At 38.0% G+C, this 17,193-nt stretch overlaps 1 protein-coding gene across 5 annotated transcripts in view; it reads right to left on the bottom strand.

Moving 5' to 3' along the window:
* IARS1 (isoleucyl-tRNA synthetase 1) overlaps positions 1-17,193 on the bottom strand; it is a 133,217-nt gene that overhangs the window by 25,596 nt on the left and 90,428 nt on the right. For all 5 annotated transcript variants that reach the window (XM_067003042.1, XM_067003044.1, XM_067003040.1 and 2 more), the window contains exons 20-26: positions 14,829-14,976; positions 11,843-11,963; positions 7,370-7,461; positions 6,884-6,961; positions 6,317-6,438; positions 3,215-3,317; positions 2,934-3,017 (exon numbers count right to left, since the gene is read on the bottom strand). In XM_067003042.1, coding sequence (XP_066859143.1) covers positions 2,934-3,017; positions 3,215-3,317; positions 6,317-6,438; positions 6,884-6,961; positions 7,370-7,461; positions 11,843-11,963; positions 14,829-14,976 — 748 coding nt within the window. The remainder of the gene's footprint in view (positions 1-2,933; positions 3,018-3,214; positions 3,318-6,316; positions 6,439-6,883; positions 6,962-7,369; positions 7,462-11,842; positions 11,964-14,828; positions 14,977-17,193) is intronic.

The raw sequence follows: 17,193 nt of genomic DNA, 5'->3' as shown, positions 1-17,193 counted from the left end.
AGCTTGCAGTTCACAGGTATTCAGAAACTGTATTAGGACTTCTATGTGAAATCTCTTGTAATAGTTAAACGTGTCAATAAAAGGTGGTAGTGGGGGGGGGGGGGGTTACTTTTGGTGTTACATTATACTTGGTCTCTTTAATGAGGATTTGTAATTACGCTAATATTCCTCCCTCAAAAAAGGCTGTTAAAGGAGGTGTTAAATAGGGAAGACCGTCTGAACAGCTACCAAGGTGGTTTGGTTTCCAGGGCCCCTGGACAAAGTTGGCATGCATTCTATGTACATTCATTGAATTAAGAGACAAACAAATACAATGGGACTGTGTAAGGAAATGACTGAAGTGAAAAATCCAAAAAGATTTTCAGTACAGAAATTAGCCATGAAATAACCCCCAGTTTATTTTCTAGTGCCAGTGCACCCTCAGTAAGTTTGCAGATGACACCAAGTTAGGTGCGTGTGTCGATCTGCTCGAGGGTAGGAAGGCTCTGCAGGAGGATCTGGATAGGCTGGACCGATGGGCTGAGGTCAACTGTATGAAGATCAACAAGGCCAAGCCCCAGGTCCTGCACCTGGGGCACAACAACCCCAAGCAGCGCTACAGGCTGGGAGATGAGTGGTAGGAAAGCTGCCTGGCCGAGAGGGACCTGGGAGTATTGGTTGATAGTCGGCTGAATATGAGCCAGCAGTGTGCTCAGGTGGCCAAGAAGGCCAACAGCATCCTGGCCTGTATAAGAAGCAGTGTGGCCAGCAGGGCTAGGGAAGTGATTGTCCCCCTGTACTCGGCTCTGGTGAGGCCGCACCTCGAGTACTGTGTTCAGTTTTGGGCCCCTCGCTACAAGAAGGACATCGAGGTGCTCGAGAGAGTCCAGAGAAGGGCAACGAAGCTGGTGAGGGGTCTGGAGAACAAGTCTTACGAGGAGCGGCTGAGGGAGCTGGGGTTGTTCAGCCTGGAGAAGAGGGGGCTCAGGGGCGACCTTATTGCTCTCTACAGGTACCTTAAAGGAGGCTGTAGCGAGGTAGGGGTTGGTCTATTCTCCCACGTGCCTGGTGACAGGACGAGGGGGAATGGGCTACAGTTGCGCCAGGGGAGGTTTAGGTTGGATATTAGGAAGAACTTCTTTACCGAAAGGGTTGTTAGGCATTGGAATGGGCTGCCCAGGGAAGTGGTTGAGTCACCATCCCTGGAGGTCTTTAAGAGACGTTTAGATGTTGAACTTAGTGATATGGTTTAGTGGAGGACTTGTTAGTGTTAGGTCAGAGGTTGGACTAGGTGATCTTGGAGGTCTCTTCCAACCTAGACGGTTCTGTGATTCTCTGTGATTCTGCATGCGTTCTGCCCAATATCGACAACCCAGTAAGCACTATTAAAATTCTGCTTTATTAGCCAACAGCTGCTATTTGAAATGCAATTCCTTCCTCCCAACGACATATCCTGTTACAACAAAGTAGTCATGACATATGTCCCCAGGCAACACAGTCAAAGATCTGGGTGACAAGCAATCATCTATCCCAATGAAAGGCTACTACAGAAAGAGGAAATTAAGACTGTTCATTTAGAACAGTATTGCTTAAGTCTTTCTTCTTCCCTCACTGCCTTCCAGAGTGGTTCTGGAAGGCCTCCAGTCTTACGCTGGAGATATTTACCTATTTTACTCTTGCTCAATGAAGCAATTAGAAAGCCCTTAGGCTGCTAGCTCTGAAAAACTGCACATAGCATAGCTCATGATATCAAATGCATGATCACGATAAATTTAATTATTAAGAACCGAGGGTTTGCAAGTTGTTTTCAAGGCACCAACATCTAGAAGAACATTTAAATGTATACTTGGCATAGTAGCTTTTTTTTTTCTTTTTTTTTTTAATAACTAAAAACACCATGGTTAATCTAAATTCATCATCGCAGCTGAAAAGCTGTTTCTTATCACTATTCCCTCTTACTGTTTGATTACTCTTGTACATCACTGATGTGAAAGAAAGTGCATATAAAGTCTATGCGTAATGAAATTTAATTGAACATAAAGCTAAAAAAAACATATTCTACAAACAATCTGGTAAGCAATCAAAATGTAATAGGCTTTGTGCCTTCAAAACAACTGCTGAAATGCAGTATTGAAGTTTAAAAGATTTATTTATAGCATTAACATATAAATAAATGAAGTTTATTTATAAAAAAAACTTTTTCATTTCACTTCTTAAAATACTATGGATTTTTACATGACTGACTAAAAGCAGAAAGTCCAGCCAACTTCAGGAAGTTAAGCTCAAAAAAACAAGAAGGTTTGGTTTATTTTACTTTTGAATGACAAGGCTTTTATCCAAATAAAGATTTAGAAGTAGGGCAGAGGCTGCATTTCTCTAATGGACACATATTAGAAGAGTATTTCATTGGCATACAGGAGCAGATAAGTATATGAAATTGTATGGACTAAGACCTTATTTATTTGACCTTTTATTTGTTAAGCAACATCTTAACTGGGCTCTTATTCTCTCTTACATGGAACTCCTCTCTGTCAAACCCTCCACTTCTCATCAAACTGTTTTTAATGCCCTCTAACTGAAAGCGAACACAAAATTTCTAACTCATCCCTTTGACAACATGTAGTTGAATCTTACCTTATTTGTAATCAGAAAATGTTTTTCTCTTTACTGAAGGAGGAAAAATAGGACTTCCTTAAAGAGGCCATTGGAAATACTATGTGGTGGTCATTTTGAGAGGAAGTATTTCTTAGTACTACGACTACCTGCTTAAGGACCGCCCATTCACCTTCATTTCTGCACATAATTCCCATACATATCTCCTTTCATTACAACTCTTTTAAATGAATTTTACCTAGTGAGTTATTACCGCAGACAACAGGGGCAATTAGGATTTTTTTTTTGAGGTAACTGACTAACATACACAGTCCACTTAAGTGTCATGCTCATGTTCTTACCTCAAGTATGTACTTCTCCAGAGAACTGATGTTTTCCAGTGCCTCTGGATCCCGGTGGATAACAACTACTTCTTTCAGAGGATACTAGGGAGAAGAAAACAAACTTTTGTCCTTCCAAGTAAAAATAAAGAATGTCAGAAATTACGTAGTTATTTGAACTATTTCACTGTTGAATTCTGATTGCTATTCCAAACTTTATTATGCCATTTTCCCAGGCTTATCCCAAAGTTACAAAGCTAGTGCATATTCACAAGGTATTAAGAGTTAGTAAGACTTCTAACCTTTACTGGAATGGTTTTTCTGTCTCTGATTACTCGTCCAAGCTCAATAACAGACTGCAAACAAGAAACTGCACTTTCAATTTTTTTGTCGATCAGATCCTCCCTAGATTAAAAAAAAAGGAAACATTAAAATGATTCATCATTTCTGTATCGGTTTAAGAAGATTTAAAACATTTGACCCATTTCTCTGAAATTTCCTAGAAGAGACTCAATTATGCCCTGTTTGGGGCAATTTCAAAAATGAACAAACATTTTTCTTCTCTCTTCGTGGAGAAGACGATGGAAAAATCTTACTGTAAGACAAAAACAGCTATTTTAAAATAACCTTTTATTAGCAGCTCTCACAAGATGGTGATGATGGATTGAGTCATACTACCTGTTTTATTAATATCCAGTAAAAAGCAAAATTTGCATTCCTAATATCACAAGATGATGCAAAAAGGTTTTATAAATAGGATACTTACAATGACAATGAAATACCTATAATGAAACCGACTTGCTGGATCTCAATGCATCTTTTCAGGAATTCTACATACTATAGCTTGGTGTTTTAGGCAGTCCTGTCATCTCTTCTGGCTTCATCATTTTTCCTGGCTTCATCGTTTTAACACCCTTCCATTTTGAGGCAGCTCTCCCCCTCCTGTTTTTTTTCCTTCACTAAGCTGACATTCATTTCTTGTTTCAAACGTACTAACATCCAAAAGTTCTGAGAACGTGCTTTTCTTGATTTCTTGAGAAGCTGCATAACTTGAGCAGCTCTTAAAACTGCACAAACGTCATATCAAGACCAGAGGTACTGGTTCAAAACACAATTTTAAATAAAGCAACGTTGCTAGTTGTAATGTAAGTAGTAAAAGTATTGGGATTAAAACCATGCATTTGATAAAAACTAACCAAAAAAAACCAAAACTGGTAAAGCAAGAACAAGTGTCCACATGTACCACACCAGGGCTTCAATTAAAACGTTACTTCATATTTTAAAGCTTCTGTTCTTCCAAAAACTAGTATCCATGATGGTCCTCAAAAAATATCTTGGAAATACATACATTGCATGATGTAAGATTTTTGCACCCAGAAAGGTTCATATAGTAGAATGTAGAAATATTTCACTATTGCTTGCCATTACTTAACAACATTGTGGAGCCACAAAATGAGAATAGATTTCATGGATTGCCTGTACATCCACAAAATCTAATGCAAGCAATCTGTTCAGACACTAAGCAACCAAACAATACCTCAGGTATTCATTCAAGTTCAGCTGTGAAAGTGGCCAAGTCCATCAGCTTTCTCTGTGTACAGCCATCATATCGTCAGAGATTAATGCAGTATTTTCTAAGACTGCACCGAAAAAGTTTTCATGTGTCTCTTTCTTGGCTGACAGTATTTTCCTTATGCAGTCATTAGAAAAGTATTCCAAGAAAAAACACAATGACATCCTTAGCAACTCAAGGTGAAACTCTAAAACCTCAACAATAATTCAGTTTTGAAAAAGTCTTCTTATCTGACAAAGAGAACAACTGATACATAGGAGATCCAGTAAATTAGACAAACTTCTAGCAGATAAAAACCCAAACAACTACAAGAAAAAGGGAAACTGTGCAGCCACTCAAATACATCATATGTTTGCACAATGCAGCATGAATTCAGTCAGCACTAACAGGAATAAAAGAAGTGACTAAGCCACTTTTAAACAGCCATGCTAAGTGCATGCCTGAACTGAGCTCCTACAAATCAAATCCACCAGTCCATACTCCAGGAACATAAAAACATTTGTGATAACTCAAAAGTCTCACATTCTTTGATTACCTATTCTTTACAGCACTTCCCCAGAGAACAGAAAATGAGCACCATCATTACGTGAATCTGAAACTCCTTTTTGCAACAGCTCACTACTAAAGCAAGCAGAAAGAACAAACCCCTTCCTCAAAGGATATAGTATCCATGAAAGAAACAACATTACCACAAGGTTTGAATTCGTAAACTAGTATGTAAAATACCAAGGTCAGCTCCTTTGTCCTTAGGGGTTTTTAAACCGAGCTGCAATACAACAGGAAATAGAGAAGTGTGCTTCTCTCATATTCAGTGACTAATAGCAGACTGAAATGCAGGCACTAACTTAATCCACTAACAAAACACCAAGGCAACAATGAGTAAGTGATTATTATAATATTACTGTCTCCCTTGGCAGGACCAAAAACAAAACAAAACAAAACAAAAACAAACAAAAAAACAACAAGGAAACTTCAGTTGTCAAATTCTAGCTGGGTCAAGTTGATAATCCAGGACTTACATTTGATATAACCATCACTGAGCTAAACCTTTTTCTAGCACTTCCAAAAAAACCCTCACCCATCTGCATTCAAACAAAAAGGATCCATCTGGAAAGCCCTCTTGTGTTACGCATCCTCTTACAAGGAAGTGGCAATCTCTGGACAATGGTCCAAATTCCTGATCTGTAGCCAAAAGAACTCACTCTGCTGGCTCCATATGTGGTCCACACAAAACAATAATTCTAATCCACATGGGATTTGGCATCAGCATTTGCCAAGAGATGAGGGGATTCTCGCATTCTCGCGACTGTAGGGCCTGCAAGGAGGTTTTGAAATCCTCTGGGGCTCTTTATAGGTAAACATTATAGCTTTTAGCCAGTACGGTTTGCAGAGTGAAAAGGATATTCCTCACCCACCATAAGCAGGAATACACATTTCCAACACAGTGTTTCCTCCAAATTGTTTTCCTTCCTATCATTACAATCCTTTAACCTAGAAGTCTGCTGCCTAAACATGGAGAGAAAATTCCCAGCTTTGACAGCCGAGTGCAAAGTGTATTGCTTGTGAAATGTTCTCCTACAGTGAAGAGGCTAGCAATCAGTTTAATTAAAACTTGAACATTTTGCACTTACAGAAAAAAATGTGTTAACCATCATCCTAAAACTCTTCTTGGTTACTTTATGTCATTCTTATTATTAAAGCAGCTCCTTTTCCTGTTACTCAAAGCAGTTTTCAACACACATAACTGAAGAAGCACTTCTCTGTGAAAAGCAAATTAAAAACAAACAAACAAAAACACCCACCATTTTGCCACAGAATAGCTGTCTCTTACCTCACTTGGGGAAGCATGAGGTAGTGGATGCTTTCAGTATTCTTTTCCTGTACTGAGGCTGGATCAATAAGCGTCTTCAGGTTCTGGTACATCAGTTCAGTGATGAATGGAGTATATGGTGCCTGTAATGTTGCATTCATTCTTTCACCATCTTTTCTTTATTGTTTGTACACTATGAATCAGTAATACTTATGAATGGAATAAGGACAGTTCAGCAAAAACATGATGTTTACACAGTGTCTTCAGTGCAGAACTGTGAAGTTAATCAAAATGCTGCCTGAACTAAATGATGAAATTGGTACTACTTATTGACCTGCTTTCTGAGCTTCGTGTTTGGGTATCAGAAGGGAAGTCTGAATGTCTCTTTAAGCCAGTTGATATTTGCAGATAAGCAAACAAAAGGGAGAGGTGGAGAACGAACTGTGCTGCTTAAGTCAGTAGCAATATACTTTTTCTCCTCCTATGTTCAGTCTCAGTACCCCCAGTTTCTACAGTCAACTTAGAAACCAAGATGCATGCTTTTAGATGAACTATGTTAAAAGTCAGTTAGTTATGTAATTCCCTTACCATAAGTCTGCACATGGAGTACAAAACACTGAACAAGGTTTCCAGGGCCCTAATGCAGTCTTCGGTCCCATTCTCACCCTATTCAAAGCATTAACTAAGATTAGAAACAATGAGGGAGAAACAAACAAGTACCATTTTAGCATCACTAAATTCATTTCAGTAAATTCTAAATGCGTTTCTGTAAATTTCCAAGATTTCCTATGTTAATGCAATAAATAGGTTTTCCGAACTATATTCATTTTGCTCAAAATCTCATCCAGCAAGTGAAACTGAGTTACAGTGCATTCTGTTGGTTAATTGGCTTTCCTCATAAATCAAGGAGGAAAAGAACATTTTAATTTCTCATCTTCCACTCTCAGGTACAAACTGATCATATTCGGAAGACAGCATATAGATTTCTGCTTAATACCATGAAGCTGCTATGTATTAAGTTAATGCAGACTTGGATTTTGTTTATGTTACAAGACCACAGAGGTAGATACATACCTTTAGTCTTCTGCGATTCATTCTAACATACCAGTTGGTCAGAATATCTACAAACTTCACTAATCGAGGGACTACAGTATACAGCCTGTAAGCTAGAAAGAAAATATTTACTGTAGGTAATATTTGCCCTCTACATCTATCTTCTTTCTTAAAGAAACGTTATCAGTAGCAGCTCTGGTGCTGAGCATAAAATTTAAGCAGAAGCACTTACATTAGCAAGGTTAAAAAGTTGATTAGACATACTGTTATGTTAAATGTTAAAACCGCATTAAGGAAATACACGTCATCAAGTTTCATGCTACAAAACAAACATCTACCGCCAAATTACTCTTCTAATCCTACACAAACATGCATGACAGAAGCCTTATGTTTTTATCTGACTTGTAGAGAGGGCAGTGGATAAAAGACTATTAATCGTGAAGGATTTGGCAAATCCTACATTTGTACATGCTATAAATACAGCCAAGTCACGAGAAGTTCACCGGAAATTATTGTAGAATCACACAATAGAATTTTATTATAAATTACTGCCAAGATTTTTTTTTTGTCAGATTTAAAATGAGACACCCATTTTAATTAAATTTCCCTGAATTATTTGCTTTTTTTTCAGCAGACAGAAAGCAAAGTAACAGCAAGCCTGACGAGGTATGAAGTTGTATTTTCCAAGTTCAGCATAACTTAAAAGCATGGAGAACTGCCAGAAGAAAAAACAAGGTCATCATGAACATCATGATGCAACAGGGAAAACTTTCAAAAAAATATCGTGAACAACTGAAAGCTTAAATATGACTTAGCTTCCTAAGGTAAAACTCGTGTACAACTGGTTTTTTTTTTTAAATCAAGGAACTTCTTCATGTCAATTTTGAATCAGTTTCATTAATCAAGCAACTGCTGAATAAAATGTATCTACTTTAAAAGCTTCATTATGCTTTTCATTGCATTTTCTAAAATAGAAATGGCTTTAAAGGCAGAGTACTTGTATTTAAACCTAAAAAGGAAAACCTCAGAAGATTCATGCCGTGGGGGGGAGACATTTCCGTGGGAATGTGTGTTCCTGAGAAATACCCAGCTCTTGTATAGCTATGAATCATCTAGTTAGAAGACTGGTTCATAAACAAAATAAAGCACACACACACAAAAAACATTAAGGAATAGTATACATTTAACACAACATTCAAGTTAGCTTGGAAGCATGCATTTCTCCCCTCACTACAGCTGTAATCCTATGAACCAAGTTGTGAAATGTCACTTTTTCAGGACTCAGGAAAGATGCATGCAGGTGCAGGGAAGCACGTGCACACGTCTGCAGACACACACACATTTCTTTCCATTTCAATCATCAGGAGATCGGCTGTTTTGTACAAGTGCCTGACAGAGGAAACGATTAAGTAGTGCAAAAAGTATGATAAGGCTTAATGTTCAGAAATACGGATTTTTGCCCCCGTAAAACATGAAGGGCTGCTTGCTCTATTACTTTCCATATCATCTTTCCATTATATTATCACTCGCCCTACGTAAAAGCTCAAGCATCCAAACCACCGAGATTTCCATAATAAAAGCTGGGGTTCGGTGGAGAAAATACACAGCGCAACTATTCATTGGCATGTATTTAATTTGGCTAAGCTAGTTTTCATCACCCTGATGCTAAGCCAGCTACCCTGTCTGCTGCTGAGGAGTTGACCGGTGCACGTTAACTTCCAGCACTCCTGAAGAGAGGTGTTTCCACACCTCCATTTTGAGCACCCATTTAAAGGGATGATACACAATGGCCAAAAAGCTCCTCACACACGAGCACGTGTTGAGGCGTGTGGCCTAAACACAGGTCAGTTTCGACAACTTTCCACAACTAGCAGGCACCAGAAAGCAGCATCATGTCAACTGGCTCACTGTCCTGAAGTGCATATGTTAGGGGAGTTTTTAAGCTCTCCTCAAACCACAGCTATGGAGGTTTTATTATATATACTTTCCTGAAGTCTTTTTATGGTCTCTACACCAAAGCTGGAGGGTGCTGAGGTATGCTGATATTCAGGCTACTAGTAGAAATCGGGGCAGAATTAATTAAGTTCCACTTCATGGAAACATTTTTCTAGGGGCAGGAAAGTGGTGTAAAATATAGCTCCACTATAAATTACACTTTAATAAATAGCAGAAGCCAAGCTTAATTGCAAAGTTTTCCCACCCATGATGTCTCCTTGCCATTTAGAGCCTCAAGCATGCACACTTGTATACATGGTCATACAGAGTGGTGCACAAACAGCACGTTATGGTACAACCTGGGCCATTTCCTTCAATGATAGCACCCAAATATCACCTCAGCAACACTGCTTCTGCTGCATTTTAGATGTGGCAGACAAGTTACTACACACATCTCGCGGGTTACAGAGCTGCACAGCATTAGCTGGCAAATGCCATCATTGACTTCTGCTGCCATCGTGTCAGGTCTACAACAGCTTCTGCACTCATATGTTCATTATTTTCAAAATCAGCTTCTAAAATGAAGCTTGTGTAGTGTATTTATTGCCTTTACTCGGGATTTGAGGTTATCAGCCACAATTATGACCTTTCCTTGCCTCTTCCTGCAAACAACATTTTTCCTGATTCAAGTCATTTGAAGTAGCAAATCTTAAAAAATCAAAACGAGATTTTTTTTAAATATTAGTACAACAGAGTATCATGTCACAGTACACTCATTTACTGCACATCATTAATATCCATCTGACTGAATTCAGAGTTTATGCAGAAAAATAAATTGAAAAACCATGTTTATTACTCATTTCCAAATGGGATATATCAATCATGTCATTGTCACTGATGTCATCATGTCATTGATGAATGCATCATAATATCTTCTTCTAACACAAAAGTCAATAGCATTTAATATCAATATTACAATCTTGGAATTCTTTACATTGCCATTTTACAACAGGAAGTTTCTTTGAATGATCTCTTTGCTTTGTAAAGATGGCAGCTGACACATCCCTTTTCGTTAGCTTCCTCTTCCTCTTAGAAACCCAGAGCAGAATTGAAGTTCTGCCCCACTATCATCTTCCCACAAACATTATTTCTGTTCAAACCCCATACTAACCCAAGATCCCATGTACGCATTTACAAATCAATTTTTCACTTTCACAGAATCACAGAATGGTTGAGGTTGGAAGGGGACCTCTGAAGATCATTTAGTCCCTCAAAATATTTTCCTCTTAACGGGGAGCATGTAAACTCGGATAGACCCTGTGTATTTCTCTAGTAATAGATGAAATTCAACAAACACCATCAAACATCAAGGGCAAAACTCCTGGGAAAAAGACACGTTTTTGACAACAGAGTGCTTTTTATCATAACTCTGTCTTCGGTAGCTTGAGGATTCCTTTCTTCCTTTAATGAGATGTTTCAGATGACCTCACCTGAACTTCATTACCAAAATAACACTTTACCTACTGTAGCAAAATAAACACATCTCACTTGTCTTGGTGAGAATGAACGTGCCAGTCTGAGGGCAGGGGGCTGAAGCACAAGAGATGACTGATGCAGAAAAGGACTGTCCTATATCCCTGTGAACTCCGGCTTGGCATTATCTGTTATTCCACTAATACCTCTTTTCCCCAAGCCTAAGCACACCTGTGAAAGGCTTCTAAAAATTCTTCCAATGGCAACTTAAGATCACTGGCATAGAGGGGTTGTTTATTTATTCACAAACAGGGACTACAATGGCAAAAGCCATCTTCTTTCCAGCATTGAGGTTTCCAGTGCCCTTAAAGGCACTAAAACCTCTTCAGATCCCCATCATGACTTCATCTGCAAGTTTGTAGGCTTGCTGGATTGTGCTAACTAGTTCAAGGGCTTCTGCATCTTCTCATTGCAATTTAAATTGTCTTAATATAATATGAAGATTAACATATACATGGAGAAAAACAGTGAGAGTTTCTTTATAAAGCTACATAGTAAATTAGCAGCATTCTGTCCTTTGTACGTTTTCCCAGTATGATTACAAAGAAACCCTCTCCATGGAATAAAGTAAGGAAAAGCTTGTCCCCATGCCCTGTATCACTCAAAAATTTTTTATTTAGCTGGTTTGATCACTGCCCATTGTATTTAAAATTTATTTATTTATAGCTTCCCTAAATTCTATTTGGAATCCTTTTCACTGTCATCTTTCAGCCACTATAACAGTATTAATTACTCCAAGCGCTGCAGAAGATGCTACAGCAGGAAGTCACATCACCACACTGGTAGGATTAGCTATGATAAAAAAGCGTCATCACTTTTCAACATCTCACAAACAACTATAGCAAAATCTGTATTCACACCCATAAAGAGACTATTCTATGCATTACTGTAACTGGTTAAAGATTTCCTTCCTTTTATCTGAACTGTAAGTCTCAAGTGAACTGTGGAAGTCTATGGATGAAATGGTCACTTCTCTAATCAAAAATTGAACGGACGTATGCCCCCCCCCCCCCAACATGTGCATACCTGCCATTTCAGCTTTGAAGAACTGTATGAGTGATTGGGTGAAAGAAAGAATCCATTTATCCATGATGTTATTGCTCTCCTTAACTGTGTTCTCATTGTAAAGGAATTCTCTTCCCTCCTCCTATCATCAACAGAAAAACACAAAACACATTTTCAAGTCATAAGGGTATATATTCCAATCTCTATATCGAGCCACCTTTCAGCCAGAAGTATTTTGTCACTTTTGCTCTGTGTTACACCGGGTTCCTAAGAGAGAACACAAATTCCAGAAACATATGCAAGAGAAACAGCCAAAGAAAAACCCGACTTCCACTGCTCCTGATTTCACCACACAACACTTTCAACTGCAAGGGAGGCCTGTTATGTGCATAAAGGGCCAGAAAGTAGTACAGCACACACTGGTATGCAGTAGTCCCTTCCCCACTTGCAGTGTAAATCATAACTTCCAGATACAGGGTAAGAGTTTTGAATTCACAGAACTCTTTCACCCAGAAGGATCGAAAGCATTTACAAGAAACGTAACAACTAAGAAGGTGAGTTGTATTCAGGGAAATGGCATTTAAAGCATAGAGTTTTAAGATCATGTGGCAATTTCACCAGGTTAAACAAATACGAGAGCAAAAGCCCCCACTGAAAAACAAAGAAAAAACAGGCAGACTTCTAGGCATCTAAATGTAAATAGCATATTCTGATACTTGCCAGAATAGTGATGTTTGCACCCATCTGAGAAATTTCATAACACTTTAACTGATTCTGTAGGGCATTGTAAGCAACATCACAAGAAAACACAATCGTCTGTGCTGTGCCTACAGTCTGACTCATCTGCACATGGATGTTCTTAAAACTAGCAGAAAATGGGGCGGGGGAGGATTTTTTATTTATTTTTTTAATTTTTTAAATTTACAATCAGTATTTAACATCTGCTTTAACAAGTCTCTGGACTTTGCCTTCCCTTTGAGTCCAGATGAAAAATCTGTTTAGATTATTTGACCCAATAACTATCCTTTATACTGTGTAAATGGATGCTGATGTTTTTTAGGATTACAAAAAAAGTATCTGCACACCCAAAAGTGTAGCAATCACAGTGTGAGGTCAGCAGGCATCAAACCAACTATAATTACTGGGTAACTGCAGTAAGCATAAAATTATAAGACTGAAATTATAATTTCTCTTGCAGAAGGCAGAATACGATGAAAAAGTTTTAAAGCCTGAGCACGAAATCTAATTTAAGCAGTAGCACTTCCAATAGCCCACTGTTTTGCCTAATATGGTCCACAGTAATGGTTTTAATATTTATAAAGGAAAAATACATCTGCTGAATCACCAAAACTATCTGCTTAAGCACCTGGATTTTCCACTGGGGTCTTCCACCCTCCATTTGGCTGATCTTGCAAGATTTAACAGGATCACAGCAAAAAGCTGCAAAGCACACATGAGATAACTCACAGGTTAAAGAGGAAAAACTGAAATATATTTTTGGGCAACACACAAGTTTGTCTGAGGAATGACTTCTAGGGATCCTGAGAGGACATTCATTAAATATTAGGCTCTGAAGTTACCAGACTTTCTTCCCAAAAGGGGCTATTAAAAATATAAAACCATTTAAGTCAGCTATTTACTGTATTATTTACTGAAGTCAGCTTCAGTAAAGCCTTTATTGCTTCAAATGGCAGTTCTCCAAAGTGATTAAACTTCTACTGTAATTTCACGTGTAATACAAGGTTTGAACTTGTTTTTGCTTAGCTTCCATTCCCATAGAAGTCTGCACTAGCAAGTGGTAGCCTTCCATCATTAATCTTCACTGAAAGATTATAATTGGTTTCAACAGAACCTATACAGCATACATGCAAAATCTTCAATTTAAATGAAGTATTACTGCAAGGAACTTTAATCTTGCTTTCATTCTGGAAGCATAGAAATTTGTGTCATTCTTATAGCATTTTTTTTAGCAGACTTGTAATCTGCAAGTCTAAAGCACTATTGCAAATGATTTACCTTTCTTTCCATTTCTTCATTTTTTTCTAACTAACATTTAAATTTAATTTTTAAAAATAATTAACTGTCACGTTACAGAAGACAATCTTATTGCTGTGGCTAATGTATTCAGCGTCAAGTATTCCCAAGTTAAATATTTTTATGCAGATTCATAATTAAAGTTACAGTACATGAAGAGAGGCATTTTCAGCAGTGGCTGCTGTGACAGTTTCTTGAGCTAACTCATTACTTGTTTGCAGTTCTGTTTTAAATCTGTGTGTTATTAGGCAATGTTCTCAGCACAGAGAAACTTGCAGCACTCCTTTCGCACATGTAGCCATACCTGACTACACGATTTGGGGTAACAGCAAAGAAAATGCATCAGCACTTAAAGCAGTATTAGTGACACTTAGTTCCTTCAAGCTATTAGAAGAAACACTGATAAGACAGTCCCTAGAAAACCGTCAAGGCTTGATATGGACTTTTCAGAAGAATTCCCTCAAGCACTTGTGGTACTTGGGCTTTTTACTGGCGTTCCCAAAAACATGACTAGCAGAGCTATTTACGGAGAAACCCATGAACTGGAAAGCCCCTATATTGTTCTCCAATTTCAGGAGTGTGAATGCAATAGCATCACATTTACCTAAAATATAGCATTTATCTAAAATAGAGCATGAGTTTCTCCTCTGAGAAACGCTAGCTTTTATGCCTCGACGGTCCCCTACATTTCAGTCCTGCTTTCTATGTAATAAGCTTGGTCAAGAAGAGAAAGATGCACAAGTGATTAGTTTAATAAAATAGGGTACCAACAGCAAATACAGAAATTTACAGCAAGCATATGCAACCTGACCCACCTTTGAAGTCAGCCTTACTTTGAACAAGAAGGTCAAGATCAGGTGACACCCAGAGGTCTCTGCCAGCCTAAATCTCTCTCTGATACTAATTCTCTGTAACGGTGGACAAAGCACAAAAATTCTTCCCCTTGGCATTTCCAGACTCAAGAGATCTGTACCTTATGTTCCAGGATCTGAACATTCTGAACAAGAAAGCGGTATGCGTTGTACCAGGGCAGGAAGACATCCTTCAGTATATCCCTTACTCCTTCCTCCTTAAATCTCAAATTTTCTGCTCTTACCACAGGAGAATTGATAAGGTATAACCTGAAAAATAAGAACACAATACTTAAAAGCTTAAAACTGAATATAGTAACAGAAATGCACTTAAGCACACAGTGAATTCTGAGAGCTGCATAGCAAGAGAAAAATACCCAAGGGAGCAGTCTCACACTAAGAACCCTAAAAAGGACAGTATTGTAAGCATGTTACATATTGAACATATGATAATTCACTTCCTAGTACCATGGGATTACTTTTATCACACTGCATACTGAATTTCAATCAGAATTCAAATTTTCTTTTTTAATCTAAAAGTTAATTGAAGTCACAACAGGTACTCAGATGCTATCACAATATAAAAACAAGCATTGGATGCACAGAATTAATGTTCATCTTTATAACGGCACCCATTATTTTAATAATATTTTGAATTCCTTAACAATGACACAGTACTTTCTACTCCATCAACTTATTTCCATCAATTAGAAAAAGCTTCAGGCACATCACAAGGGCCTGAACAAGACAAAAAAGGGAAATCAGTAAAAAAAGCTGAAATTGATGTTGTCAGAAAGTCAGCCCAAGAAGAGGAGAAAGGACGTACCTCCTACAAATACAAATGTGCCTCAGCTCTAGAAGTAGCTCGGAAAGAACAAAGCAGAGGATTCAGATCACACTAACTATTAGAAGCAGCTCCTTCCAGAACCACGGGCATCTGCAGCCAAGGATGTTCATTTACGCCTGAAATCCACCCTGTCCAGTAAGACCCTTCTCAAGACAGTCTTGCTTAAGCTAACAGCTCCTCACATCAGAGACAAGACATACCCCTGGCTTCCTTGATCAGTTTGCAAAAAAATCATCTTTATCCATATCCATTTTATTCCCTACACAAATTCTCCATTTACAAATTGTTATCTCTCTTGTTACCTCAAAAGGAAGCCAGGTCTTTCTCAGGTAACACAAAACTTCCACAAGAACTTGATTTAAATATACTTCATTTAACTTTCGAAGTATGAAAAACAAATGAAACAATTCTTGGAGACTGGCATTTCCCAATAAAAATGAATTTATTAACTCATTTCCTCATGCTTTATCAACTTTAAAATCATGATTCTAAACTTTATCTTTACAAACTCTTCCTTTAGGAGGCTTTAAAATCTTAATGTGGTCTGACACAGCAAACTCAAGAATAGCAGATCATAAATTCTTTAGGAAAGCGTTTCCTGCATAAAAATAAAGACAGTAATGCAGGAATATCAGCAGCACAGAAACTGGCTTTTACAGAACTGTATTAAAAAAACACAAAGGAGAAAAAAACAAAACCAAGCGTTTTTAAACATGATAGCTGAATTCAGGTTATGGATTTACAAAAACACAGAACAATTAGGCATGATAATGAACTAGTAAGCCCTTAAATGAAACCAGAATTTACAAATATATCTATTTAAAGCAAACCACCTATCACAATTATTTGCATACGTGCTTATTTTACTTGTTTATTTCAGAAGTAAAAAATAAATTAAGCCAAATATGAGAGCTAGTCTGGCACAAGGGTATACTCCACAGCCCAGGTCTTTTAGCAGTTAGGGACTCACCTAAAATAATGACCACCACAAATTGTCTCCCCTGTTTTCTTCCTCAAGAGGCTGCGATGCAAATTAATCAAAACTATGAAGCATCCATTAAATTGTACCTTTGCACCCACCTCAGCAGTGCTCTCTGCAGAATCTGACTGTCAGAAGTCCTAAGACAGCTTTTACAACAAGAAACTAAAGAAAATGGAGCTCTCCAAGGCCACAGCTGGTTTCAGTTTTTTGTTTAATACAGCAGACCTACACTGCCTTACAGCATGTGAACGTTTAAAGAATATTAAATTATTCTAATATAAAGATCTGCCAATTATCATATGGAAAGAGAAATGAGACACCTGATGAAGGAGGATTTCTAACAATTTTGTTACACCTAGTGGCCAGAAAGTGGCCAGTGGCCAGAAAGTGGCCAGTTTAGCTACACCCCCTGGCTAGAAAATAAAACCTTCCTCAGATCACACCAATATTATCAGGTTGTTGTAATAATGTATGAGAAATAATAGAGTAACTACTTTTTCATCTCTCTAAAGCAGTAGTCTGTTGCATTATGTTACTTGTTCTGCATTTTAAGAACAGACTGAAAGGGCAGAGTAATGTAAGAGCAATTCTTATCTCGAAATACAGGAAAGCAATGGGCCTATAAGCAGTATGACAAGCAAATTTTTTCTTTCCTGAC

The sequence above is a fragment of the Anser cygnoides genome, chromosome 10 (assembly GCF_040182565.1).
Source record: "Anser cygnoides isolate HZ-2024a breed goose chromosome 10, Taihu_goose_T2T_genome, whole genome shotgun sequence".
NCBI classification, from domain to species: domain Eukaryota; kingdom Metazoa; phylum Chordata; class Aves; order Anseriformes; family Anatidae; genus Anser; species Anser cygnoides.
Note: the sequence above shows the minus strand (reverse complement) of the source record. Positions and strands in the feature narration are given on the sequence as shown.